We start from the raw sequence: 22380 nt of genomic DNA on the forward strand, positions 1-22380 counted from the left end.
TTCATGCTTATATCGATACAGTTGCCTCGCGGCGGATTGGTCAGATATCAGAATGCATAGCATCAAGCTTACCCGAAGCCCAGCTTGGCATCACGCCAGCGCGTCAGAACTCTAATGAGTTGGCGGCCGGCACTGTCTCTGCTCGACAAGTGGTGGAACCAATAGCAACCTTGCCTGTCGGCGGGATGGCTTCCATGCAGTTCCCTCCGGAACGGACCCCTGCCACGACGGGCCGTTGTCGTGTTGCTACGATGACCAACGTCACGACACCGCTGGTCTTGAATACGATACAACTCCAAGACGTTGACGACGCTGACAAATGCCTTGCGACTCCAGACGAGCTCGCGCTCCACAGGCTCGGCCTGCCAGCCAACCAAGCCCATGCCTGTGCTCTCTCCGACCGGCCCCTGAGTGGCCCGCCGCTAGCGAGGTCGGGTCGTCGGGCTCTGGTCAGGGCCCTGGCCGAACGACAGGAACCCCTCCGGCCCCGCCTCCCCCACCGCGGAACCATCGCCTCGAGGAATCGCGGTCGAATAGTCGGTGACATGCAACGAGTCGCGGCCGCTTCCAGGTGTTTCCAGTCTGGACGGGCCAGGCCGGGGTAGGTCGCATAACGAACACGCCCCCCAGATATCGAGTGGGCTGCTGCTCCGCTCCAATGGCCTCGCCGTCCTCATATGCCGCCATTCCTCCCTGACGATTGCGTCTTCTCCTCCTCTTCCTATTCCTCAGTTCCCAGCACTTCCTACCACATCCAGCAACACCCCAAACCGACACAATGGCCCCCTTCGGCACTATCTACTCCTACCCTGGCAACTTCCGCGTCCAGCGGGTGAGTCGTCTCCTCTCCCGTACCTCATCGGCCCCCCAGCGGCAGCTCACTGTAGGCGAGCCATAATTATCACATGTACTGACCCCGGTCCGTCTGCCCACCCCAACAGGCCCAGATTGCTGGCGAGTTCAACGGCCTCGAGGTCGTCCTCGCCCCGGACTTTGAGATGCGCAAGACCAACACCACCCCAGAGTTCCTCGCCAAGTTCCCGCTCGGCAAGGTCCCCGCCTTTGAGGGTGCCGACGGCTTCTGCCTGTCCGAGGGCGCCGCCATCGCGCAGTACGTCGCCGCCTCGGGCCCCAAGGCCGCCCAGCTGCTCGGCACCGCCGACGTCAAGACGCAGGCCCTGATTGCGCAGTGGGTCGCCTTTGCCGACGCCGAGCTCACCAACAACGCCCTGGGCGCCGCCATGATGACTCTGTACAAGTTCCGCCCCTTTGACCAGGCCGCCTATGACACGAGCGCCAACGGCATGCTCCGCGCCCTCAAGCGCCTCGAGGTCGCCCTCGGCGGCTCCCAGCAGTACCTCGTCGGCAGCACCGTCACCCTGGCCGACATCATGGTCTTTGGCCCCCTCGCCTTCGCGTCAAAGTTCCTCATCGACGACGCCATGCGCGACGAGGTCCCCACCGTCGCCAAGTACCTCGATGCGCTCGCCGCCCTCCCCGAGTTCGCCAAGGTCTGCGGCACCCTTGAGAAGGTCCAGACCCGCATCACCGCTTAAGGCGTGTCGAGATAGGGCAAGAACAAAGGAAGAGCCAAGAACGAAATAAAATAAAATAAAAGAGAAACAATAGATACGATGATCATGGCCATATTGTCTAAAACCCGAGAAGGTTATTGTACCTTGCATCGGGCAATTCTTGGCGCCAACTCTATTTTTAGCACCCCTTGTCTTGTGTGCCCGGATGGTTCTTTGTGTCTTCCGAAGCCTTTGTAAACCACTGTTGAGGCCGTGGCTCTACCACAACACACGAATCATGCATGCTAGGTACTTGAATGCTGACGTTTCCCGCTAGCCTTCTGTTCTCCATCGCCTGCCCTTTCCAGTCAGAAGTCGCTATGCTTCCTCTCTCTCTTGCCTAACCCCAAGCTCAGCTCACTCCTGCTCCGCCGAGTCTTTCCCATACCAGACGACAGGGTACTTGGGCCTCCCCTCCTTCCCCAGCCACCCCCGCAGATTATCCTGCAGCGCCCTATTGTACGCCTTGATCGTCTCCTCCGCGTACCACGCGACGTGGGGCGTCGTGAGCAGATTCAAATCCCGGGTCTTGTCCTCACCCAGCAGCAGCACGCTGTTGTCCGGGGTGGCCGGCTCCGTGAGGAAGACGTCGGTCGCGGCGCCCGCGATGCGTTTGGCCTGCAGGGCCTCGAGCAGGGCGGGCTCGTCGACCACGCCTCCCCGCGAGACGTTGATGAGCAGCGCGTGAGGGGGCATGAGGGCGAGCTCGGGCGCCGAGATGAGGTTGATGGTCTCGGGGGAGCGCGGGCAGCAGAGGACCACCACTGACGCCGTGCGCAGCAAGGTCGTGAAGGGGGTCCGCTCTGGCTGCTGGCCTGGAGTATGAGGAGGAGGAGAGGTGGTGGTGGTGGTTGCTGCTGCGGCTGTATCGTCGCCGCCGCCCTTCCTCCCCGAGATCAGGACCTTCATCCCCAATGCCTTGGCCAGCATTTCAACCTTCTTGCCCACGCCGCCGTACCCGATGATGCCCAGGACTTCGGCCTCGCATGTGCGCGGCGGCAGCATGACGTCCCCATCATCGCCCTCCCATCCTCTCGCGGCGGAGCCACCACCATCACCACCACCACCACCACGACGATGCAGAACACCCTGATTCATGACCCGCGAGCTCTTGCCCATCATCCCGGGGCCACCCCACCCGCCGCGCTGCGTGAACCCGTACACGAGCCCCAGGCTGCGCCGGAGCGAGAAGTAGCTCGCGACGACGTGCTCCGCGACGCTCGTGGTGTTGCAGTGCGGCGTGTTGCTCACCACGATCCCGCGCTCGCGGCACGCCTCCTTGTCGACCTGGTCCGTCCCCGAGGCCACGACGGCAATGTGCTTGAGCCTGGGCGACACAGCCGGGTCCAGCAGGGCCCGCGGGATCGGCTGCACCGAGAGGATGATGATGTCGGCGTCGCGGATGCGGGCCGCGGCGTCGGCGCGCGTGGCCGTCACCGGGTACGTGTGCAGCGTGTAGGTGTAGCCCAGCTCGGGCGGGAGCAGCGGGTGCGGGACGGGCACCATGGTGGTCTCCAGGGCGACGATGGTGAAGTGTTTTTGTGCCTGCTGCGGTGGCGAGCCCTTGAGCTCTGTTGGGGGAGTCGTTGGGTCCGCCATTGTGCCGGATATTGTTCTTGTCGTTGTCGTCGCTGTGATGCTCCTGGTTCTTGGGAGTTGTCTTGTGACACCAGAGTTGCTCGGCGTCTTATGTATCGCCAATGCCGACCCCCGTGCCGGTGACTGAGCACTCCTAATCTGGCGAGTTGTCGTCGAGTGTACCAGTCGTGAAACCCTGGCAGTGCTGAAACTCTGAAAGTTCCTACTGTTCAACCTGTGGCTCCGTCCGCCACTGTGGTCGTTGCCTCGCCCGATGTCGGCGATATCGACAACACCAGCACTACCCAACACCACCACTGACCCCTGGGAACTCGGCCAGAAGATACGAGCAGGTCCAGCTAAAGAGTTGTGTAAGCGACGTGGTACGAGATAAGACAGCCGGTTGTGGAGCAGCATATGGTGAGTTATTTCGCCAACCCTTTCTCTCTCTCTCTCTCTCTTGGGGGACAAGTCACCGGAAACAATGACACATGAAGGTCCTGAAAAGCTGGAAACTTATGAATGGCTCGCACTGGTCTTTTTATACCAGCTAGGGCTGACGGCACCACCCTCGACGTTGATTAAGGTGTGGGTGGGAAGGACCCTGAGAAAGAGCGGCCTGCCCCACGCCTGAAAGCCCATTCGGCCACTTTTCCCCACCAAAACCCCACTGCGAGATGCCACCGGCAGGGCGCGCGCGCGTCAGCTGCACTCAACCACTTACGCAGTACATCAAGATCCACTCGAGCCGGCACTGCGCCAAAAGAGGAAACCCTGCCTCGAAGCTAATCATGCTCCCAAAAAGCACAGCACTTTCTTTGTCGTTGACTTGGAGCTTGCTTTCGATCGGCAGAGGTGCCTTGTTTTGCTTGCCAGGTACTTGGGTCGGTTACACTGTCGACCGGATCATCGAAGCTTGATACGTACCCTCCAGCCCGGATCGTCGGTTAGAGTCAAGGTCCCTAGAAAATAGAGATACATGCGCCATAGTGGTCTCAAGCCCAGCTCAATGTGTTAAACAAGGTTGCGAGGCTCACAATGCAAAAGAAAAAACAACATGACCAGCAAGCCCCATCTCCCTCATCTAGCCAAGTATGGCGCAGCACCATTCCCAAGCATCAATAAATGCATTCACTCAGCAGATGCCGAACCAGTGGGGAAACAAATGAACTTTTCTTTCGTTCTCAATGTTCGTTCAGTATTCTGTAAAGGCTTCAATGCAGCCGCCCCTCGTCATTCTCGTTGCCGGTGCTTTCTTTCTCGCTTGACCCAAGCGGACGCAGAAAAGGTACGCAGTTAGTCAAATCGTACAACACAGGACATCCGGCCCTGACTCTGCTTCCCGAAAAAACCGTCTTCCCAAAGCCCATGCTCAAAATGTTGTGTGGGGTTATTTGCAAGTACGCCGTCAAAGAGTGAATGTCACTAGTTGTGTTACAACAATACGCCCCCCCTCCCTCGTTTCTGTTTCCTCATGGATTGCGAGCATCCCATATGCCTCGGAAGCTCATGTCCTCGCAACCATCATTACAAGCATGCCAGAACCGTACGCGGATCTGTGCTGGCGCATGCTTCAAAAGTATTAGTGGTAGTTGCCACCCCAGCCACCCTGGTGCTGCTGGCGACCGCCGTAGTAGTTGCCAAAGCCCTGGGAGCCACCATAGCCGCCGCCATAGGGGTTGTTTCCCTGACCTTGACCGCCAGAGCCGCCGAGGCCGTACGCGCTGTTGCCGGTCTGGCCGCCATGCAGGCCGTGGCTCTGCTGGCCATGCCCAGGGTAGCCACCGTAGCCACCGGCACCCTGCTGGCTGGATTGCACCGGAGGGAGGCCGGGAGCGCCGGGCGTGTTGGTTGCAGAGCCAGGGCGTGCGGCACCAGAGAGCGAAGGGCTTGGACCAGCGCCCGCCTTCGACTCAACACCGTACGGCTTCAAGTCGTCAGCTCCAGATGCTGCGCCCGTGGCCCCAGCGTTGGGAGCGGCGAAGCCTTGTCCGGATTGAGGATAGCCAGCTCCGCGTCCGAACGTGTCGTGGCTGCCACCAAAACTGCTGCCACCAAAGCCACCCTGACCACCGGCCTGGCTTGAGCCGCCACGGCCGTAGTTGTCGACGCTCGAACCAAGGCCACTGTCACGGCCACTGACCGAGGACTGCCCACCAAATCCGCTCGTCGCTGGGGAGCTGCTGTGGTCGTAAGGACCCTGAGGGCTCATACCGTACTGATGGGGCTGGCCGTAGCCGCCACCCTTGCTGTACGGAGCGCCGCCGTAACCCTGGCCATAGCCGCCATATGCCTGGTTCATATACTGAGCATAGTAGGGGCTGGTGTAGTAGGGGTGCTGGCCGTAGTGGTTGCCATGGGGCTGCTGGTGGATGTTGGACTGAGGCTGGCTGTTTTGGCTGCCAGACTGGTGCTGGCTCTGTGTTGTCGGGTTCGGGGTATTGTGCCCACTGTTCTGGGAGTCGCTCGAAGCAGCCGCGGCGCCGAAGCGCGACGGCTGGGTGCCGCTCTGCGGGTACTGGCTGATGTTGTCGGCCTGGCTCGCGCCGTAAGCCCCAAAGCCGCGGTGAGAGCCGTGCCCCTCGTGCTGGCTCCCGCCCTGCTGGCCATAATGCTGGGCATAGTAGTTATTGTAGGCATTGCGTCCAGATTGCTCAGCATTGTAGTATGAGGAGTAATCGCCAGGAGCAGAGCCGAAAGCACCCTGGGGTCCAGGTGCCTGAGTCGTCGCGGCGGGGAAGCTGTCGAATCCGGCAGATGTGGTGACAGGGTTCTGCTGGGCGAAGCTGTCGTAGGGCTTTTGTTGGAAGCCCGCGGGTTCCTGAGCAGTCGTCTGTTGGAATTGCTGTCTGAACTGCTGGCTGGCGCCAGGCGCTTGAGGCGCTGTTGCATCATGAGCATGTGTACTGTGGGAAGAGGGGTGATCGGAATACATACTCTGGGAGGCGGATCCAACAGGGCCAGTTGGGGCTGTAATCGGGGTCGCTATGGCCAAGTTAGCCTGCAAGCTCTATAACGGTTGCCATGCAGCATATGTATACGTACCAACTGCAACGCCGGGAGCCTTCTGGGCCGAGGCAAAAGAGTCGGCCCCGGGAGTAGGTTGCGCCACTGGTGGCAAGGCAGCACGAGGCGCCGATGGGGACTCTTGCGGTGGCTGAGTTCTCGTCTCAGGCTCTTCACGGTCTCCATCAATATCCTCCTCGGACTCTCCAATGTTGAAAGCTCCAAACTGGACGGCGGTGCGGTCTACCTCACGGTTGCCGGGCATGCGGACAGCTTCTTCCTGCTCCAGAAGACGGCGCTGATAGCTCGGCATGCGCTGCGCGGGGCGATCAGTCGCTTTGAGAGCTGAAGCGGCGAAACCACTGGCGGCAGGCCGGGCAGCTTGATGTTGTGCTTGCGATGCGGACAGAGGCGTGGCGACGGCGCTCGTCTGGGCCTGCTGTCGAGGGTCCCAAGAGTCCGCTGTGGTGCTGGCAACAGTTGCGGTGGCCAATGGCTTCGATTCGTCGGGCAAAAGCTCAAGATTGACCTTGGTCAAGGTGTCTTCCGGAGGCGGCAGGGCAACTTCGGGCTCGACAACCTTTGGCTCCTCAGCGACCTCTGCCTGCTCAGGGACAGGTTCGGGTTCGGCTGTTGGTTCGGCAACGGGTTCCGGGGCGGGCGCTTCGGTGGGGGGGAGTGTAGTGGTAGGTTCGGTAGGTTGAGGAGCAGCAGGGGTCTCCTTTGGCTTGGGGGCGGGCTTGGGGGCTGTAGGTTGACGCAGCATGCTGGCCCAAGTCTTGACAGCAGGGGCAGCGGGCTTTGGGGCAGCGACTTCGGGAGCGACGTTTGCAGCAGGAGCCTTGGTCTGTTTGGTCGCCGTGCTAGCCGTCGAGGTCGCAGCCTTGGGCGCGGCTGAAGCACCAGCTGCCGCGTTTGCCCACGAATCAGTCCCGGTGGACTCCGCAGCGGAGGTCGCAGCAGTGTCCCAGGCCTCATCGGTGGGGACAGACAACTGCTCCTTGGGCTGATGACCATTGGCAGTTACGGCCTGCGAACCAGCACGGCCTCTGCCTGCGCCACGAGCACGCTCAGCGCCAGCGCCGCGCCCACGCCCACCCCGTCCACTGTCAACTCTTCCACCACGCGCAGGTCTGCTGCCGGAGTTATCGTTCGCGGTGGCGTGGGCAGCAGAGTCCTTTGCTTTGGCGCTCGACTTCTTAGGCTTGGATACCTCACCCCACTGAGAGATGGAACCTGGGTCAGACAATGTTAGGTCAGTACGAAGCGCAAGCTTGGGAAAAGAAAAGGTGGCCAGCAGGGATGGTGTGAAGTCAATGGATGACGAGCTCAGTCAGAGCACCTCCGCAGCATTGGACACGCTCGCTGAAATGTCGCATTTCTTCGACGCCGGCAATGACTGATTGATGGCAGCAACTCACCCTCGCTGATACGTGTCGCAGCTAGCTCGATATCGCCATCGGTCTCTTGCAGCGCGTAAAGGATGTCGGCATCCGACCAGTCTGGGAAGAGCTCCTTGATGGTGTCGAGCTTGGATCCGTACTGCTTGCGCAGCTGGCTGACATCGTCGTCGTCGTCAAAAGCATCGGCAGACTTTTCGCCATTGGGCCGTCTGGGGTTCGCGCTGCGCCCGCCGAAGCCACCTCTGCCGCCACGGCCGCCGCCTCTGCCGCGAGAGGACGACGCAGAAGATCTTGCTACTTCGGTAGACATGGCTGGGATTATTGTGATGTGTGTGTGGAGGGTGCCGTAGGCGAGGAGAAGGAGGAGAGATGAGCGATGACCCTTCGGGTGAAGGGCTTGTGATCGCGAGAGTCAAATCGGCGATCGAGTCAGAGCCCGCTGGTCGCCGCGTGGGACGGGCCTCGAGAGGAGGGACGGAGAAGGTGCTCGGAAAGGTGCGTGCCAGGCCGCGAGGGACGGAGGAGGAAAGCGTCGGATGGTGGGATGGAGGAGTTGTGGTGTGGGAGGAGAGAGGAGGAAAGTTTGGGCTGCAGCGAGTGAAGCGACACTTGACAGGCAAGTGACAGGCTGGGCCCTGGGAGCTGGGTGGTGTCCATGCGGATGCGGCTGTGTTTGTGCGGGCGGGTGCAAGTGGTTGGCTGGCTGGCACAGCTGGAGCCCCGGGTGCTGGAGCTGGCTGGCACTTGCTGGCCAGGCCACCCGCACGTACTTCCAAGGTTCCTTTTGGCGGCTCGACCTCTTCTGCCCCCAGCGCAGCCTGGGGAGCTCCCTGCGTCAGCAGGACATGCAGGAGGAGCATCAATTCTCTCCCCCCCCAGGTCGACCTGGACAAGCTACAATGTCACAACGAGCTCAATTGCACGCAGCCAGCAAGGACGATGCCCAATTGGCCAGTGTTGGCCAGCGATCTCTTGATTGCCCAGGCACCACGCGAGGACAGTCAATCAGTCGCCTTGGTCGTTGCCTCGCCTTGTGCCTGGCCACCACCCCTTACCCCTGCTTGCTTTTCCACGTCCCTGGCCCCTTTGCGCTTAGCTTGCCTGCGACTGCCAGGCCAGAGCCTCAGCCTATCGACATTCGACCCCACACTACGGCACTTCTCCTGTGGTCGAGCCAGCATCTCACGACAAGCATGGGAGCTGCATTGCACGCTCTGTCGCGTGATGTTGCATCGATGCTGGGCTGACGGACGCTGTTTTTCGCGGCTTGCAGCACCATGGGAACCAGTCTGATGCGCAAAGAGAGCAACCATCGCTCACATCTCGCAAAGACTGAGGTGGATCCATGTAGGTCGCTGTCTCGTGACAATGACGTCTCCCTGGCGCCACAGCCAGCAAACCGCACTGTTCACACGCACGCAGCAAGCACGCAGATACTAGGCATGAGAGACGGGAGCAGGCCGGACGCCTCTAGCCGCCCTCTGTTGTGATATTCGCATGGCGCACCTCCATTCTCCCGTTACTCGGATGGGGGACCAGGCCGCACAGGCGGACTGGCCTCCATCTGCACGTCCTCAACACGCAGCGTCCGGGATGCGTTTGTCCTTGTATGTGCCAGCACCACCGGCCTTCTGCGAATAGCCAAGGCTCAATCAGGTCGCGTAGTGGTGAGAGCACCACGGATATGTGCACATGCCTACCGTGCTGGTAGCTTGACCCGATGAGGCCCAAGGCCGCAAGCTACAAATCACGCGCGTTGTGCTCACGCTCGCGTCACCAAGGAATTCTGAACCTTGCTTTGAGCCAGCTCCCAGATTGGTCCAGATCAGACACTTGCATGATCGAGAGCATTGGACAAGAGAATGTGGCTAAAGCGGGGCATGCCTGAGCCACAGCAGGGTTGGTTCCTCCGAAAACCACTTGATTGGCTCAGCCCAGCTACCCGCCCCCGCCCAGGCGAGTGCGTGCGAACGATGAGGATGACCTGATCACCAGGCAGTTCACGATGCGCCGGCCATAACCAGCAGCCGCATCGTACACATCACGACCCTGCCACCACGAGTCCACTGTCCAACCACTACACCAGGCGCTCCGTTTGGCTTCAGCTCGCCCTAATCAGGAGCCAGGAGCTGGAGGAACATGGTCGTCCGGACGCCATCGCTTCACGGAGTGAAGCGGACGCTCCTGCCCTCAATCCACCAGCCTTTGCCTCTGAGCAAGCGGCAGTCACAGCAGCTTCTGGACACAATCACGACATCATTTCGCAAGAACCTAGACCTGGAGCACCCGTGGCAGTCCCCAGACTCCAACCATACCACATCTGCAAGCTCGAACCAGCGCAGCCCCGATGCCGCGCCCACGAAGGCTTCTGCGCACGCCGGAGCACGGCCTACCGACCAGCATTTGCGCTCCATCCTCGCCAATCCGCTGTTTGCACAGCCCGCCCACGACAATGTTGTGGCCAGCAGGACTGAGACGACAACCATACCCAATCAGCTGTATATCTTCGATGCGGCCGTTGCGAAGGGCCTCATGAACAACCACCGAGCGTTTGGGTTTCTCGTGACGATCCTGAAAGCACTTGAAGAGTCCAGCGATCCCACCTACAATATGGCAAACACCGGCGCAGGTCTGCGTGTGCTCCAGTGGTTGCGGGCCACCAACCAAGAAGCCAACATGCGGTTTCTAGCCAAGCCAGGCTTTGTGTCGGTGCTGATCCGTTTCCTGTTTGCGGAGGGCCTCGAGCACGTTGCGTGGGAATGGCTCGCGCGGATTGCCAGCCCGTCATTTACCCACCTTGACTCGGAGGACGTGTCGGCCAAGATGAGCCACCACCCGCTCTCACGACTTTTCAGCGCCATGATGAACGAGAACAGACCACCCGCAAACGATTCTGCACGCAGCATCGATCCGGGCTTGACCAACTATCTCGCAGCGCATGAGATCCTATCCAACCAAAGCCGCATCGCACAGGCAAACCTGAGGAATAGCTGGGCTGTGCTCTCTTGGCAGGCTACCGTTGAAGCGTGGAAGCGAGTGGCACCCACCACGACCATATTCGAAGACTTTGTCGAATCAGGCCGCCCATGGAAGCGCGACTTGGATCTTGCGCATCTAGACCTGCATCATCCGACCAGTCCTCGTTCCGAGGCCGCCCTCAGTTACATGCATCAGAACCCCACCCTCGCCTTCAGCAATGAAGGCACACGTGCACACGACTTCAAGCGGCAGCGTGTCATCTGTCTGGCACTCGATGCTGTCGACCGCCTTAAGCAAGCTGGCAATGCCGACGAGGTGTCCTGGGTTGAGCGGTTCCTGACCACCATAAGTGAACACCTGCACTTCGGAACTGCAGATGGCTTGCACCGAGAGACTTCAACGCTGCCGTTGGGTCGACCCAACAGATACGCCAGCCTCGCATGACTCCAAAGGATGCTCCAGAATCCTGTATATTTGTCTTCATGGCACCCTTACGAAACTCAAGCATAGGCACGGCGTCGGACATCTCTTTGAACTGGAGGGAATCGCGGCACATTTACAAATCAACATCAGCAGAAGCAAGAATGAATTCCCATTGCGTGAGAGAAAAGTATGTGAAATGACACTGTTGACTTGATTGAACGACTCAAATGGGCGACGACAAGAAGCATGCCGATTTGATTGGCGGATACACCGCGGCACAGGCGATGAGGACGCCCCGGCTTCCCCAAAGAGAGCCTTCGGCCTTTCATCGCATTGCCGAGTCTTAAATGTGTGTGCATACAACTTATCAACCTGGACCTCTGGAATAAGGGACAGCAAGCAATGTTGTCGTCTCACTAGCGACAAAGCTGCGTGTCTCAATGACGCGACCCCCTGCAGCCACAGCCCCTGTCGCCACAATCTGGGGCCCCAGAATCCGGATTTCTTGGTGGACGAGCAGTTGTGGCGGCACTTTAGGTTTTAAACTTCTCAGACTTAACACTCTTCTGTGGTTGCGTCGTTGTGGCATTGGCTCAATATCTAGCTCTTCCAGCACAGTGGTGCAATAGGGGCTATGTACATGATGGCGACCGGCGCAGTCCAGACTGATGGAGCTCTGGTTTGTGTGAGACACGGGAAGGCCATCCTTTGAGACGACGTTCGACGCGCCGATGGCTCTCTCGCTTACAGAAGACCAGACCAATACCTTAAGGGTCCCAGTCGATGATGCAATCAAGTCACATCGCTCGAGACGGGCTGTGACCTTGCCAAGAGTGCCCACCGAAAGTGGCCTAAAGGGGCCCGGGGTGGGACAAGACAAGTCACCTCCTCCAGCCCTTTGGGATGGCTCGAAACAGCCTGAGACGAGCTACAAACGAGGCACGCAAGCTCGCGCAGGATCTGGCAGGCGATGCGGTCGGCGGTGTGCTGTGTTTGCTTGCGCAGCTTTCCAGCGCCAGCTAGGCTCTGCTGGAACTGGATAGCTCAACCTGGTGTCGTCATAGCGACATGCCCCTGCTAACGAGGGCCTATCGGAGAACCAGCACACCGGCCTGGAGGTCTCGATGTAGCAACGACCAGCACCCGCAACCTGGTCTGGCTCATCACACCCACTAATTACAAGCTTGATCTGCTTGTAGCGCCCTTCCCCATAGCATCGATGATGTGCCCCGGCCACCCAATCAGCGCCATACCGGACCCTTGCTTCCCATAGGGTTGCGCCAACAGACCTTGTTTCTCTGAGGAATGACCAGTCAAAGTGCTGGTGCCACGAAGGCGACAGGCCACGCTCGCCCGGCAGGGTCAGCACTCGGATCTAGAACAGCAGCAGTCAAGGAGTATTATAGCGTGGGTGCTGGATGACAAGGCCGGCCCTTTGCCTCCGATACACACTGACGCCACGCCCCTGCCTTCGCTTGACAACGGCGTTCCGTAGAAAAGCTGTGGAGTGACCTCATCCTCTTCGCAGCGCGTTATCTTGCAGGCCTCACTCCCCAATCTCCCATTCCCGCGATCCTTCTTATCTTTCTCTCCGATTCTGGTGGGTAAACCTTCCTGCTGCAAGGTCTCGTGTTCCCGCAGCACCCCATGTGGCGAATCGCATGTCAGCTCCATACGCTGCTAGACCTGCAGAACTGGCTCGAATCCTTATATTGTGGCACACCTCCCGCCGGCCTGCATATCTGACCAAACTTTGAGCATGTCTTTCGACCGTCCACATAATGTATCCCACACTTGGGAACCCAGAGTACAAGTGAACCGACCCCGATTCAACTCCCACAATACATCAGACCGCATCCGCGAGGGCTCAGCAGCACCCCCCATGAGCAGCAAAATACGCAAGGGACGGCGGTCAATATTTCGGGAAGAAGGGCTGTATCTGAACACAGAAGACCACCAGGCTGGCAATCGAGGCGACGACGTTGCTAAAGATCGACAAAGCAACTGCGACGGACGCAACGAGCAGGAGTTCGGCGGCCTCACAGGCCTATCGTCCTCGACACCAACTTCGCCAGTGACGACAAATCCCAGGGAGAAGCACTCGTCCGAACGATCTGAAGATTCCGACGATTCCTCGTCCAAGGGAAGAATAGCCTGGCTGGCTCGGCTCGCAATGGCAAAACGTCCTCGGATAAAGTCCGCTGCGAGCGCCCCGCCTGCCACTGCCATGTCAGGTGTCTCCAAGGTCGCCATGATTGCCCTCTTGATCGCGCTGGTGCTGCCTGCTGCGCGGTACAATAATGGTCGCCAGACGATGGAAATGGGTGGTGCGGATGCGAGGGCGTTGAACAATCCGAGCCAGCCCATCCTGGACAACAGACAAAACAGCCCAACTGATGTGTGCGCACGGTGGTCTGGTCAAGGTATGTTTCCGTGGTTCTGTCCGATATTGTATAGCATCGCCAACAATGCTAAAACGATAAAAGGGGCCCTTCTCAACGGCACGTTTTATTACTATGGCGGCCGCAGCAAAACGGAGGGCGGCCAAACCGAGAATCAATGGAGTGAGTGTTAAGACCTGCCAGCAGACAGAAACTTAAGGACGACTACTGAACAGGTTGACCTTCTTAGACAATGATCTTCTCACACTCGACCTGACAAAATCGTGGGACGTCAGTTCCCCACCCTTAAAAGGCCTGCCTCAGCCTTCAGGCCCTCCAGCTGTATCCTTGGGATACCTCTGGAATGACTACAAGCGCTTGTTCTTGTATGGTGGACAATACTCCGACAGCCCACCTACGACTCCGCAGCCCATGTCCCTCTGGCAGTACGACATTGCATCGGCGAGCTGGAAACAGTTCCAAGACCCGAAAACTTCGGCGGGTAACTACTCTGAGCAGGCGGGGATCAGCATTCAAGGTGCTTCCGAGGGAGCGGGGATCTCGGTGCCCGAACTTGGGGTCAGTTGGTACTTTGGCGGCCACCTTGACATGTACACGACACCAGGGTGGACGGCAAACCGGACATATCTAAAGAGCCTTCTCGAGTTCACGCATCCTGGGTACGCAAACAATGGCGTCGACGCTCTGCACGCGGCTGGCGCCCCGGACGGTGGCGCCTATCGGAATATTACACTTGGCGGCATACAAGACGACGCCGGCTTCACCGAACGAGCCGACGGTGCATTGGTCTATGTGCCTGGCTGGGGCCCCATGGGAATTCTCCTCGGACTCGGAGGTGGTGTTGTCACTGAGGGAGAGACGCAGGATGCATTTGCGTCAATGTCGACCATCGATGTCTACGACATCAAGACGAGCGAATGGTACCTCCAGGAGACACACGGAGAGGCCCCGCGCGTGCGTGTCAACCCCTGCGCCGTTGTCTTCTCCGCACCCGATGCGAGCAGCTTCAACATCTACATGTATGGGGGCCAGAACCTGCTCCCATATGGCCAGCAGACCCAGTACCAGGACATGTGGATTCTCACGATTCCGTCGTTCACATGGATCAAGGTCGACCTTCCTGGCGGAGGACAGCCACTTGGAAGGTCAGGGCACATGTGCGCTCCGCGAGACGGGCAGCTGGTCGTCTGGGGCGGCTTCACTGGGGACACCAGCTCCTGCGACAGTCCTGGCATCTACAACTTTGACGCGTCCAGGCTCGAGTGGGCCAGCTCATTCACTGCCGGCGATCACGCATCGGATGCCCATTCTGACAATGGAGTACTCGCTGGCTCTTTTGGTTATCAAGTTCCTGGCATCGTCCAGTCCGTGATCGGCGGTTCATCCGAGGGCGGCGCGACAGTCACGGCGCCGGCCGTTGGCACACCCACTGCTGGGCCTTTCGCCACAGGGCAAGCACCCGTATTCACGATCACTGCGCCAGGTCAGACAGCCACTGTCACGAACGGCTCCCCAGGCGCCACCGGTGGAGCGGGCAGCGGCGGCGGTAGCGGCAGCGGCAGCAGCACCAGCCATGAAGCACCAGGCGGACCCAACGGGGGCCTCATCGCGGCCGGCGTCATCGCTGGTCTCCTCGGTGCTGCAGCCCTCTATCTCGGCTTCTGTGCCTGGCTGTACCGGCGCCAAGTGGATGCGTACAAGCGCCACATGGCTGTTGCCAACAGCTACAACAACGACGAGGACCACCTGCTTGGTCCCGAGACCGGAGCCGTAGGCGGCGGCATGGGCGGCTTGATGCGCGAGAAGCTCCGTCGCCACCACCGACGCGGATCCAGCAGTGCCGAGGACAGCGGCGAGAAGTTTGCCTGGGTCGGCCAGCAGACGCTCGGCGAGCCGAAGTGGATGCTCGACGGCAGCGGGGCGGACGTGAGTCCCGGGTCCGGCATGACGGGAGTCAGCGGGAGCGGTGGACCCGGCGGCGCAGCGGGGGGCAGCAGCAGTGCCGGCCGGCACAGCGGCAGTGCCAACGGCAGTGGCGTCAATGTGCCGGGAGTGATTGGCAGCGCCGCAGGCAGTGGTGCCGCACCTCCTCCGTTACCTGGGCCCGGCTCCGCGGGGGCTGCCGCCTTTGCCGCTGCCGGCAGCGGCATGCCACGGCCTAGCATGGAGCGGAATCCGTGGGGGACAGGCGCGCTGGGATATGACCCTGGTGCCTATGGTGGTGTCAATGCTGGTGGCGCGACTAATGGTGGTGGTGGTGGGGGAGGCATCAACAGGAACAAGTCGACTGCCACCCGGAGCACAGCGAGCGGCGCGTCCGAGGACGGCTTCATGGACGGCCGGGAGCCGAGTTTCTTCAGCGTTGTGCTTGGACCGCGGAGGGCGCTGAGGGTGGTGAATGGGATCGAGGAGTGAGCGAGTTGGCTACATCTGCAGATTGTGTATCAATACGTACGGAGCAAGCGAGGGATGTCATTGAGCATATACATGCCAGTATGGACGGCATTGTTTGATACCACTTTTAGTTATATATATATATATATGTAAGAAACAGACTGTAATGCTACTCAGTGAAGCATGACGTGACCTAGTGAACTCAAGCGCTATCATGTCTGATTTCGTGCACAGCCCGCTGCGTATGGTTTATCGTACTTGAGGGAAGGCTAGAGTACCTACACTAGATCTATCTCGACCTCTTCGAACCGACTGTCCTCGAGCACCTCCCCGTGCATCATGTCCGCCAGGTAGCTGTCCCCAACCAGCGTGTACCTCTGCGGTTTCCGGGACTCTCTGTGCTCGCCCGTATCATCAACTGCCGCCACGGGCCTGAGGACGTACGGCACCTCGGCACCCGACACGACGCAAACGACGTCGCCCTTCTCCGCGCCGATCCGGACCATGCCCCATTTCCTCATACTCGTCCTCGTCCTAATCCCGCTTCTCGCGCTGTCCGCCGTGGCAACCTCCTCCTCCTCCTCTCCCTCCTGCCGCCCGCCTTCTCTGCTTTCGTCACCCGTCCACGACGACGTCTTCGTCGACGAAGACGAAGACGTCAACGACAACGACAAGTTCCCCTCCGACTTCCCATCCCCACTAGCCCCGGCCTCAGCGCCGCCGCCGCCGCCGCCGGGGGGAACCATCATCGTGGCGACGCAAAACTTGCGCCCCATGCTCAGCCCGTTCAGCGCCGCCTCGATCAGCCCGCCATGCCTGACCAGGCGCTCGCGCAGCTCCGGCTGCTCCGTGCGCCAGACGTACGTGCTGGGCGCGGTGAACAGGTCGGTCAGGAAGTCCATGTACTCGATGAAGGTGTCGAGCACGGCCAGGGGCACGGGGTCGCGCATCCCCACGCTCCCGCAGAGCAGGGCCAGCGCGAAGGAGCGCTTGGCTGACTGGGGCTGGCTGCGGTAGTGGGCTTGCTGGCGGCTCTGGGCTGGGGTCAGGGGGATCCAGGTGGGCGGTTTTGGTTGTTCTTCTGCGTCCTGCTGAAGCGCTGGCGGTGCCGGCACAGAGGATGAAGCGTCTTGAGGAGGACCGTCTGGCGACTCTGGGGGAACCGGGAACGCGAGCGCCTGGCACTGCCAGAACCAGTTCCTGTATCTCATCCTCACGCGCTGCACGAACCCTTGCTTCGGCGCGACGTCCTCGTCCGTCGGGAACGGCATACGAGTCAGGCTCGTGGCGAAGTCGTCGATCCGTGCCACGATCCGGCCTCGGAGATGCAGCACCTTGCCGTCGTCCGAGACCCGGACGCGGTACCCGTGGACAGGCTGGCGCGGGTCGCCGCCGGCGCGGAAGAGCGGGGCGCGGATGCTGTAGCTCGCGAGGGGGTCGTCGTGGACGGGCATGGTCAGGTCCGGGACCCAGGACGGCAGGCCCGGGAGCCGCTTGTCCGGCACCGTGACCCCGGGCAGCGTGACGTTGCGGTGCGGCGCGATGCCGAGGCACTTCAGGTTCTGGTCCTCGACGAGCGTGGAGCGGGCGAACTGCAGGCACACCTGGGCCGGCTTGAGGTGGTAGTCTGCCCTGAAGGAGGCGTTGTGCGAGCCCAGGCTCAGCAGCGCGTAGACCTGGTCCCGCGGGTCGGTGCTGGCGAACAGGCCCGTTGCGATGATGCAGTCGAGCAGCGTGCCGGACTCGAGATAGCGCTTGATCACCTTGATGATCTGCGCGTTGAATAACGACCGCAGGGGGCGGGCGTTGTCGGCGTAGAATGTGCCGATCGTGAGTGGGTAGCCATAGACTGTTTCAGGGGGGTGTCAGCTGTATAATACATGATTATGTTTCCTGGGGCATGGTGCTGATACACAAGCACCACACGGCGAGATGAGGGCAATGGGAACAACACTTACGGCATGACATCCCCGATGCTGACACAGTCATCCCGTACGCCGCCATCGAGTAACCCAGCGACGCGAGGCTCTCCCACGGCAGCTCGAGGTCACCGCTGATGAGGGTCCGCGGCACATCCTCTGGAGCCATGAGGACCTCTTGGATGATCCACTTGCGATCAAACCATGGGCGGGTGAGTAGCTTGTTGATGGTGGCCCAGTCGTTGGTGTGGAAATGCTGTTCGATCTTGCCCTCCGTCCGCAGGTTCTGAAACGACAAAGTCAGTACACATATACACACACACACACACACACAGAGCACTAGCGTGAGAGACACAGGGAGACAGGATCTCCAAAAACCTACCGCCATTTCCGAGTAGTAGTTCTGCGATATCTCGACAAGCTCCTCGGCGTCATACGTCTCGGCAGGCAGGAGGCTGCGCATCTGCTCAATCGCAGAGGCCACATTCTCCAGCCCTTCGGTGTCCGCGCCCAGCCAGATGAGCACACCTGTCGGCTTGGCATAGATCTGGTCCATCAGCGCGACCTGGTGGTTCTTCTCGTCCGTGTCGCGCTGGTTGATGCATATCGCGTCCGCCCACAGCACCCGCGGCGCCGCGCCCGGGTCGGCAGGGCGCAGCTGGCGCAGCGCGACGTACAGGCTGGCCGGGATGTTGAGGCGCCTGTCGTCGCAGTAGACGCTCTCGGTGAGGGTCGAGTCGCCCCACGCGTACGAGATGGCCTCGTACCGAGCCTGCTGGGGATCGTGGAGCTGCACCCGCTTGAGCGCCATGCGGAGCGGCCCCAGTCCCGGAGAGAGGTGGAGGAGCCGGATCTGCGTGCCATCCTCCTTCTGCACGGATTCGTAGGTGTACCGAGGCGACAGTAGCAAATGCAGCGGCGTCCTGACGAGGCTGGTGATACGCTTCCAGTACCATATGGCTCTGTTGCGGACTAGCGCTATCCAGATGGCGAGAAATGACATGCTGTCAGGGGGATGATGGTCATGCCTGTCCACGACCCTTCGCAGCAGGTGGAAACGAACGAGTAGACCACGGCCATGAAGAGACGAAATATGAGAAGATGAGAGGTTGTGAAATGACGTGTTAGTTTGAGACAATGATGGCTGAAAGCTGAATACCACACGGCAAGGTCAGCCAGCATTGGGAGCTGAAAGGGCATGCATTAGCGTCGTCGTCGTGTTCCCATCGGCTGGAACATCCCTGTCCTCAGCCGTGGCCAGACCCTTGAGGTTGCACCTCCACCCTTCAACTGGGAAATGTGGATAGTCATTCCGCTTTGAGACTCGAGACCAATATGCACAGCCATCGGAGGGATCCAGAAGGTGAGGTAGACAGGACTTCAAGCACTTCCGCGATCATGGCTGGATGCAGTCAGCGCCAGACTTCAGCCAACAAGTTTGTCAACCTACACGCTACCAAAAGCTGTTTGCAGAAACAAAAAAAAAAAAAAACCAAGAGACAAGTAAACATCAAACAGTTGAGGTGTCCCATATAGCGTCCTGCATCACGTTTCCTAAACCCCGACCGCTGATTGATGACCTTGCTTGTCTGGATTGGGTTTCAGAGCATATTCCACAATGACGACTGGAAAGTGCTTAACTTGGACTATAGGCCGATACTGCAAATAGGAATGACCCCTTTGAATAGCACACATTGAGTCGAGGGTTCTGTGCATAGCCAGTGAAAGACTTCGAAATGAAACGACATTGGCATTTCACCATCTATCATAGCTCTCGGCTGTTGAACAACAACTAACGCCAAACTACCTAAATCTCTTCGGCTTCGTGATTCACCCGGCCATGTTTGTTATTGACTCATCCATTCGTGGAGGAGTGGGGTCGCATCATGACCCACCTTCCCTACTGTCACTGTCGTAGACGACTTCTTGATGACCTCAAACTTCTCGTCGGACACGAACTCAATGTCAGAGATTGCTGTTGCAAACCTGCTGCTTGCTGAAGTTGAGGTGACTGTTTTGGGGTGGTTGAATACGTATTCGAATAGGTGGCGCTGTGACTCGTCGGATAACCTTGATGCATCAAGTCATTGGCTCAATGTGACCACCTATTTGACGATAATAAGGAAAGCATTCTGAATACCTTGCTCAAATGACCCCACGAAGGGCCGCAAATCTAAGTCACATGCAGGAGAACAACCTCAGACTCTGCCTGCCACAAGTCGAGCTCATAAGATAGTCTGGTCGACTGATCCGCGTCATTGCAGGAGCACTCACCTCACGTACAGATTGTTGCGAGGGTGACTGGGATCGCGCTCTCAAGGTATGCAGTGCTGCTCCTGTACCAACCCCCGGAATGGCTTCACAACTCTTATTCCTACGTACACGGGTTCGAGCCAACAAGATGCAGAGAAAAGCTGTCGCATCGCCCACCCGTCGTACGGGCTGGGACCTACGCGATCGTTCCCCAGGAGCAATGATTCTTGCACGCAGCGCAAATTCTAGACTGCATTGGGTGCTGCTAATTTACAGCCAGAGACCGCGAGGCTGTTGGCTTAACTAGTCCTACTGCAAAGTCCCAGACCTGCACGCTCTATTGTATCGGAGATGGCACAAACATCCCGATCCGCGAGAAAAACAATATCGTAACACCATCTCGATCGAGTGCAAGCCAAGCCTCTCGAGCTTCGCTTCTGGAAAGGGCTTATCGATCAAAGCTCGTCAACTCAGTTGATGACACAATGATCAAATGCTCAAGGTTGGATTTCGAGTATGAACGACGAGAAGAAAGGCAGGTCAAGAAGTTGGTAGGCGTAAATCTAAGTCATCGGCTGTCCCGTAAAGACCATGAATCGTGATCCGCACCGTGGTCATGTTGAACATCGACCTCTTGACGAACCATGATGACCCCCTCCGTCAGACCCTTCACACTCTCACTCTGTTCCTTCACAGCGCTATCGCTGTTGCCACCTCTCCTGTCACCGAGCCTTGAAACACTTTCGAACCCACCGCCCGCATGGCTTTCCGTTGCCTGATGAGGTGACGTCACGGTCGTTGAAGTGACGCCTAGCCGAAGACTACCGCCAAAGAAACTGGGCCGGTCGATGCTACTCTTCGTGGGCACGCCCGGCACCCCCTTCCAACCAAACCCACTGCCCCTGCTGCTCTGCGACCGGCTGTTCTTACTGTATTTCAGGCCATATCTGCCGCGAGCCGAAGAACTTCCACCGGCCCGGCCCGAGCCTGTTATTTCGTCGCGCTCGGTGATGTTAAAGCCGGTCCTGCCATCGATGCGCTCGAGCTGGTACGGGGCATCAATCGTGATGGACAGGGTGTTGCCAAGAAGGCTGTCGAAGAGTTTCTTTAGTGTCGGGACGCATGCGGTGATAACGGAGAGGTGGCAGGTGACGGTCAGCCACAGTAGCGGGGAGAGCGCGTCCCAGGTGAAATCAGTTTCGTCGCCGTTGTAGATATGTGAGGAACCGTACGAGAGCGTGGGGATTGTGGTAAACGGGCATCTAAGTACGTAGCAATTAAATCGTCAGCGCAATTGTCATCTTGAATTGGAGCGGGCTTACTTTCCCGGACGGCACTTACATGATGCGGGAACCAAAGAGAGCGATGACGACTGCCTTGGTTTGCACGCCTGTCTGGACCCTCACAATCATTGTTACTGCTAACGTGGTAGCGAGCACGTCGGTGATGATGCTCGTCGCCATTGTATACAAATAGATCGGCGCAGCTGCAGAGCATGTCGCTTTTGATGACGCGAACCATGGGTCTGGCAACGGACAACGGAAAGCCGTGGCCAGGAAAGTCGACAGAAAGAACACCCCAATGAGACCTTGAAGAACAGTGTTGGCAGTCTTGACGCCTGCGAAAGTGTTGATCGTCTGGATGAAAAGACAGATGCAGGTCTTGGTGGCTAGGACCACCAAGATGCTGACGAGCCATATCGCATACTGAACCTGAAACGCAACACCTCTCAGCATGCAGTGATCATATGGTAGGCTTGTAGGGACATACCTTGCGGATCTGATCGAGAACACCATGCTCAATCGTTGAAGTGTGTTTACCCAGTCCCAGCTTGGCGACAAAGATGGTGAGCCCACTTTGCACAAGTAACAGCACGAATGCAGCCCAGAGAGCGTGGTCGTAGTTCCTCAATGTCTGCAAATGCCTCGACCATAACAGTCGGAACGAGAGCGTCAAGAGAGTTATCACTTGGCTCACGACCACGACTGTAGCCAGGACTCCCGAATGGTCAGACTCGTTCAGTCCAAAGAAGGGACTCGTGGTGCTCCGAGGCCCCATTGTATGGAAAACAATGTGGAAGTGGGCCAAGGATAGAGCCTGCCATGGAGGACGAAAGAAATGATCTGCGAGGTGCGGTAGGCTGGGCCGCGCCTGCAAATGGCTGGCGCCGCTTATATGAACCACTGCATGCAGGAGCTCCGGCTGCTGTCCATGCAGTGGGATATGCTGGTAGTTGCAAAAGAGGACGCTGCAATAGGGTTCGAATTATTCTTATTAGTGCAGCACTCCAGGTGGCTTGCTCATGAGTCGTATCCTGTTTGGAATGTTGACACGCCTCCAATTTTAGCTTTCTCAGCCGGTACAACGCTAGGGCTGCTCTGCATTATGGTGTGAGCTGCCAAAAAGGAGGGAGGCGCTTGACCCTATCTCAGGGGACAACAGCTCGTCG

General features: G+C 59.0%; 7 protein-coding genes across 7 annotated transcripts; 3 read left to right on the plus strand and 4 right to left on the minus strand.

The window, feature by feature from the left end:
• Window positions 1-340: 340 nt before the first annotated feature.
• B0I36DRAFT_331010 (glutathione S-transferase) lies at window positions 341-1647 on the plus strand. The gene is made up of 2 exons (XM_046154919.1): window positions 341-832; window positions 942-1647. Exons 1-2 carry the CDS (start codon window positions 779-781, stop codon window positions 1554-1556), a joined length of 669 nt encoding a protein of 222 aa, XP_046009832.1. The 5' UTR covers window positions 341-778; the 3' UTR covers window positions 1557-1647.
• Window positions 1574-2704, minus strand: B0I36DRAFT_331012 (D-isomer specific 2-hydroxyacid dehydrogenase). The gene has a single exon (XM_046154920.1). The coding sequence runs from the start codon at window positions 2694-2696 to the stop codon at window positions 1932-1934; it is 765 nt and encodes a 254-aa protein (XP_046009833.1). The 5' UTR covers window positions 2697-2704; the 3' UTR covers window positions 1574-1931.
• A 1924-nt stretch (window positions 2705-4628) lies between these two features.
• B0I36DRAFT_160677 (uncharacterized protein) lies at window positions 4629-7984 on the minus strand. Its single transcript, XM_046148656.1, has 4 exons — window positions 7580-7984; window positions 6198-7394; window positions 6090-6137; window positions 4629-6035 (listed from the first exon to the last, which is right to left on the minus strand). Exons 1-4 carry the CDS (start codon window positions 7869-7871, stop codon window positions 4735-4737), a joined length of 2838 nt encoding a protein of 945 aa, XP_046009834.1. The 5' UTR covers window positions 7872-7984; the 3' UTR covers window positions 4629-4734.
• A 1459-nt stretch (window positions 7985-9443) lies between these two features.
• On the plus strand, window positions 9444-11181 carry B0I36DRAFT_331014 (uncharacterized protein). The gene has a single exon (XM_046154921.1). It carries the CDS (start codon window positions 9701-9703, stop codon window positions 10982-10984), a length of 1284 nt encoding a protein of 427 aa, XP_046009835.1. The 5' UTR covers window positions 9444-9700; the 3' UTR covers window positions 10985-11181.
• Window positions 11182-12734: 1553 nt separating this feature from the next.
• Window positions 12735-15927, plus strand: B0I36DRAFT_424313 (uncharacterized protein). Its single transcript, XM_046162268.1, has 3 exons — window positions 12735-13386; window positions 13450-13527; window positions 13595-15927. The coding sequence occupies exons 1-3, from the start codon at window positions 12846-12848 to the stop codon at window positions 15778-15780; spliced, it is 2805 nt and encodes a 934-aa protein (XP_046009836.1). The 5' UTR covers window positions 12735-12845; the 3' UTR covers window positions 15781-15927.
• Window positions 15910-18741, minus strand: B0I36DRAFT_415212 (heterokaryon incompatibility protein-domain-containing protein). Its single transcript, XM_046162035.1, has 3 exons — window positions 18061-18741; window positions 17718-17964; window positions 15910-17608 (listed from the first exon to the last, which is right to left on the minus strand). The coding sequence occupies exons 1-3, from the start codon at window positions 18679-18681 to the stop codon at window positions 16038-16040; spliced, it is 2439 nt and encodes an 812-aa protein (XP_046009837.1). The 5' UTR covers window positions 18682-18741; the 3' UTR covers window positions 15910-16037.
• A 1758-nt stretch (window positions 18742-20499) lies between these two features.
• On the minus strand, window positions 20500-22083 carry B0I36DRAFT_386851 (uncharacterized protein; the record flags this gene model as incomplete). Its single annotated transcript, XM_046161126.1, has 3 exons — window positions 21702-22083; window positions 21273-21643; window positions 20500-21193 (listed from the first exon to the last, which is right to left on the minus strand). The coding sequence occupies exons 1-3, from the start codon at window positions 21987-21989 to the stop codon at window positions 20500-20502; spliced, it is 1353 nt and encodes a 450-aa protein (XP_046009838.1). The 5' UTR covers window positions 21990-22083.
• Between the last annotated feature and the right edge of the window lie 297 nt (window positions 22084-22380).

Source organism: Microdochium trichocladiopsis, assembly GCF_020744255.1.
Source record: "Microdochium trichocladiopsis strain MPI-CAGE-CH-0230 chromosome Unknown B0I36scaffold_8, whole genome shotgun sequence".
Taxonomy (NCBI): Eukaryota; Fungi; Ascomycota; class Sordariomycetes; order Xylariales; family Microdochiaceae; genus Microdochium; species Microdochium trichocladiopsis.

Excerpts from the sequence above, each read along its gene's own strand:
- B0I36DRAFT_415212 (XM_046162035.1), bottom strand. The coding sequence starts at position 18,681 with ATGTCATTTCTCGCCATCTGGATAGCGCTAGTCCGCAACAGAGCCATA. Across the intron at positions 17,965-18,060 it reads ACTACTACTCGGAAATGGCG|AACCTGCGGACGGAGGGCAA; the intron begins GTAGGTTTTTGG and ends TTGTCGTTTCAG. Across the intron at positions 17,609-17,717 it reads AGCATCGGGGATGTCATGCC|TCTATGGCTACCCACTCACG; the intron begins GTAAGTGTTGTT and ends CCCCTGAAACAG.
- B0I36DRAFT_424313 (XM_046162268.1), top strand. The coding sequence starts at position 12,846 with ATGAGCAGCAAAATACGCAAGGGACGGCGGTCAATATTTCGGGAAGAA. Across the intron at positions 13,387-13,449 it reads CGCACGGTGGTCTGGTCAAG|GGGCCCTTCTCAACGGCACG; the intron begins GTATGTTTCCGT and ends AAACGATAAAAG. Across the intron at positions 13,528-13,594 it reads CCAAACCGAGAATCAATGGA|ACAATGATCTTCTCACACTC; the intron begins GTGAGTGTTAAG and ends TGACCTTCTTAG.
- B0I36DRAFT_331012 (XM_046154920.1), bottom strand. The coding sequence starts at position 2,696 with ATGATGGGCAAGAGCTCGCGGGTCATGAATCAGGGTGTTCTGCATCGT.
- B0I36DRAFT_331010 (XM_046154919.1), top strand. The coding sequence starts at position 779 with ATGGCCCCCTTCGGCACTATCTACTCCTACCCTGGCAACTTCCGCGTC. Across the intron at positions 833-941 it reads GCAACTTCCGCGTCCAGCGG|GCCCAGATTGCTGGCGAGTT; the intron begins GTGAGTCGTCTC and ends CCACCCCAACAG.
- B0I36DRAFT_331014 (XM_046154921.1), top strand. The coding sequence starts at position 9,701 with ATGGTCGTCCGGACGCCATCGCTTCACGGAGTGAAGCGGACGCTCCTG.
- B0I36DRAFT_160677 (XM_046148656.1), bottom strand. The coding sequence starts at position 7,871 with ATGTCTACCGAAGTAGCAAGATCTTCTGCGTCGTCCTCTCGCGGCAGA. Across the intron at positions 7,395-7,579 it reads TGCGACACGTATCAGCGAGG|GTTCCATCTCTCAGTGGGGT; the intron begins GTGAGTTGCTGC and ends TGTCTGACCCAG. Across the intron at positions 6,138-6,197 it reads GGCTCCCGGCGTTGCAGTTG|CGACCCCGATTACAGCCCCA; the intron begins GTACGTATACAT and ends ACTTGGCCATAG.